General features: G+C 30.7%; 1 protein-coding gene across 1 annotated transcript; it reads left to right on the forward strand.

The window, feature by feature from the left end:
- The first annotated feature begins 535 nt into the window (after positions 1-535).
- On the forward strand, positions 536-3,118 carry LOC105622414. The gene is made up of 6 exons (XM_012203838.1): positions 536-593; positions 786-943; positions 1,335-1,494; positions 1,583-2,146; positions 2,225-2,518; positions 2,853-3,118. Exons 1-6 carry the CDS (start codon positions 536-538, stop codon positions 3,116-3,118), a joined length of 1,500 nt encoding a protein of 499 aa, XP_012059228.1.
- Positions 3,119-4,058: the final 940 nt, after the last annotated feature.

A 4,058-nucleotide genomic window follows, 5' to 3' on the forward strand; every position in this document is an offset into this window, starting at 1 on the left:
AAGTTGACACAAGTCAACACAAGTATCATATTATTTTTGTCATTCTCTGAATGTCTAAAAAGATAGAAAAAAACGATGCTTATATTTATCATATTTTTCAGTCCTAGTAGGATTAACTCAAATTTGAGTTATCAGAAGCACCTTCTGTCGACTTGTGTCATCAAATGAAAAGCATCCGATGTAAACTAGGCCTTTGAGTGACATCCGAGTGAGGAATCCGAACGCATCTCTGGCACTGAAAAAGTTCGCACTCAGGGCGCATTAGTACAATCTGTCGAATTCACTATAAGTATCATTTATGACATTTATGACATCACTCTTATACTTATGCATTGATTATCATTGATATGAATCACTGGTAAAATGTGGTAAAATGGCGATATCAGTGAACACAAGTGAAAATTAGAGAAGAATCTTCGGAAGATTATCATTTTCCGAGGAATGTTGAAGTAATTTAAAAGCGCTCGCGAATGTGTGACGCGCTCCGATAATAATAATAATAATAATAATAATAATAACAATAATAATATACAGAATGCAAACGATTCATTTTTATTGCCATCTCATTTGGGGTGTTTGGTGTTTCCTACAAGGTAATAACGCATTCTTGATTACGTGCATAACTACGCACATTTCTCATGTCATTTCGTGTTATTATTGTTACATCAATATTTCTTCTATTCTCTGTATGTCATAACACTCCATTTTTTTATTTGCACATATTAATTGTAATAAGTGATGCTGTGTCACCGTTTTTAATCAAGATTGTTTTCTTTTATTTTCAGTTATTGCCAAGGATTATGTTCAACTGTCACATGATGGGCCTGTTGTATTGGGTGGGACGATCACTTTTAGAGCAGATGTGTACAGAGATGGCAAGCGACCAAAAGAAACTTTCATATATATATGGAACGATAATTCATTAATGAAACATAAATATGAGGTTACAATGTTTTTCATTAATTATGTTACAATATAAACTGTTATGTTATATTAAACTGTAACTGTTATATTAAAATTAACTCAGCAAAAAAAGCAACTGTATTTTCAAACTATTGTTTTTCTTTAATATGATTATACATTTTGATTTAGTAAGGAAGACTAAAGGTAAGACAATCATATTAAAGAATTTTACAATAGTTGCAAAGCTGCTTTTTCTGCTAAACATAACCATTATTACTTTTAGCCATATTCAGTTATTTTATTTGTTCTTTAACGTAAGAAATTCTTGAATATAGGAAATATTTAATATTATAATTTGTTTCATGGATCATTTATTTTTTGTATCAATATTATAATGTGTTATCATTTTTATGTAATCTATAACATTTTAGAGCAAAGAAACGTCAAATACAACAACATTTTGGAGCATAAATTATCCACGTGAAAGCAACATTCCTGGAAATTATACAGTGGAATTAGAAGTCAAATATCTTACCTATTCAATTTTTTGGGTATTTTATACAAGTGCTCGTATTGAGTTTGAAATTTCTGGTAAACTTTGTTGATAAAATTTTGACGAAATTTTTGTAACTGTTTCTTTCTGTCAAATGTCATATTTTATTATCTGTTTTAATTTCAGAATCTCTTAATGGTAATGTAGCCATAAAACAAGTCAATAAAACCATAGCGGGAGAATATGTCTCTTCTACAAATGAAACTAAACTAACGATAGATTTGCGAAAAGGAGATTACAACTTTATAATGCAGAAAGCAACAGCGATATTGACATATTGGTTTATTGACTGCAAGTATTACGGTCAGACAAATGATTTTGCTTTCGTTTATAACTTTACAAGTCCTGGTATAACATACGAAGTAGGAGCTTTAGTGATCGCTTCGTACGACCCGCCAACAACCACAACTATGGCACCTACAACTACAATCGCACCTGTTAATGTGACAACAGTTGCATCTAACACTACTATCACAAATTCGAATGGGACTCTTGTCGCAGTAATAACATTACCGATAACTATTACAAGTGTAAAACATCTGATGAAGTCTACAATTGCACTTCCAATTAATATAAGCACAATAGAACCTGCCAACATATCGTTGCCATACATTTGCTCAAATACGTCTCTCATTCCACCGGATCCTAAGAAAACATATGGATACTTTTACAAGAAAATCCGTGTTCGTGGTTAGTAAGATATGTAATTGACATTTTATTGATATTTATAATTTTTATAATTTTTCATTTTTTAATAAATATCTTCAGCTCCCGTGTCAAATATCTCAGTGGAAGGTACGAATTGGATCCAACCATGGGACATGTTATCTTTAAATGTAACTTGCAAGGGATCAGGTCCGTTTTCTAAGTGTCTCCAATTTCACCGTGGAAAGTACAATGCAACGGGAAATGAAACGTGTGATTATGTAGACCTTAATTTGCACTCATGCAATTTTTCCATTATTCATTATTTTCTTGAACCCGGTGTTTACACAATATTAATCATATTAAACAATGAAGTTAGTACACAGATTTATCCATTAACGATAAACATTTATAAAGGTAAATTCCTTTATTGTGATATCTCTGCTAATACCGTTTTCTTTTGGTTGCTAATGTACACTGAGTGCATATTAAAACTACTGATTTAATTGTGTAAAATTTAAATATTTCGAATTATAAAATACAGATTTTTACTTAACGGCACAATAAACTATATTGAGGATTGGTTTAATCTATTTTTATATACTTATATTAAACATACATCTTTATGTCAATTTGTAACGGTTTTAACATGCACTCAGTGTGCACTAGTGCAGCCAACAGAAAACGCTATAAATATTATAATTTATGGATATACATAATGAGATAATATTCACATTTAATTTTCTTATAGTAACAACAAAACCGCAATTATCGGTTATCGTAGTGCCAGTTTCTTGTTCAGTTGTTGCTGTGGTGCTGATAGTATTCGGCGTGGCGTATTACATCCAAAGTAGAGCGAGATTCACGATAGAAGTCGCGGACTTTGATTTTGGACAAAGTAATCCAGAGATGGAGTATAAAACATTTACGGAACGTTTACGAGATTCATTTAATAACACTGTAAGACCTGGCAGCAAGCAGCTAAACGTACGCTATTACGGCAGCATGAATCATTAAAACATACGGGCTGTGAGAAGCTATGTGATCTCTATCGCCATCTTTTTCTGTTGCTTTTTAAATGCAGTATGCATTTGATTTATTTCTTTTTCATTCTTTTGTTGGTTTCTTGTGCTTAACTTTGGTTTATCTATCATAGATTTGATCTGATAAAAACAAAAAAGACATCAACATGAAATTTTTTACTTTTTTACTTTTTTTCTACTTGTTAAAAAAATTTATTATACTGATCTATTACTAATATATGAACTGTTTGTTATATATAGGGATATAAACCACTCAGCAATCCACAAATACTTCAGTGAAACGAGAATGAAAACGAGAAATAATATTTTTAAAAGCAACACTGGAACAAAGGTTTCTGCATGGAGCAAGAAAAAATGGGTAATGTGTCATGCAAAAATATCCGTCGGTAAAAATTTAACGATATTACTAGTGAAGAGGTTCTATTGAATGCTATTGTGTGCTAATAGATACTGGAAAATTTGATTTAAAGATAAACTGGCTATAAAAAAAAACGAGAAAGACAATGTTGTACGACAATTTTTAACATTATCGAATAATGAAATTGTACATAGAAAAAATTACAATGTATATATAGGCTGTGAATATAATATGTAATGGTGTATTTTTTTTTTTAGAGTTGCTCTTAACATGAAACACAGGAGAATTTGATATTTTTTTAAGGTTGCAATGAGAATTATCTCAACTTACATCCCTTTTATAATTTCATGCATTATTGCTTTGATTTGTTGTATTAGCGATCATAAATGTTTTGCATATATGCGATACAATAGTGAGTTTTAAAGAAAACATCACCATTTATTAACTTATAACATTTACACTCACATGCATATATACGCATGCATATGTACACGCGCATATAAAAATTCATAAAGAGATTTTATTGAAAAGCAAAGTAAAATCAAGCGCGTTCGTA

This window comes from Atta cephalotes, assembly GCF_000143395.1.
Source record: "Atta cephalotes unplaced genomic scaffold scaffold00002, whole genome shotgun sequence".
Taxonomy (NCBI): Eukaryota; Metazoa; Arthropoda; class Insecta; order Hymenoptera; family Formicidae; genus Atta; species Atta cephalotes.

Excerpts from the sequence above, each read along its gene's own strand:
- LOC105622414 (XM_012203838.1), top strand. The coding sequence starts at position 536 with ATGCAAACGATTCATTTTTATTGCCATCTCATTTGGGGTGTTTGGTGT. Across the intron at positions 944-1,334 it reads TAATGAAACATAAATATGAG|AGCAAAGAAACGTCAAATAC; the intron begins GTTACAATGTTT and ends ATAACATTTTAG. Across the intron at positions 2,519-2,852 it reads AACGATAAACATTTATAAAG|TAACAACAAAACCGCAATTA; the intron begins GTAAATTCCTTT and ends ATTTTCTTATAG.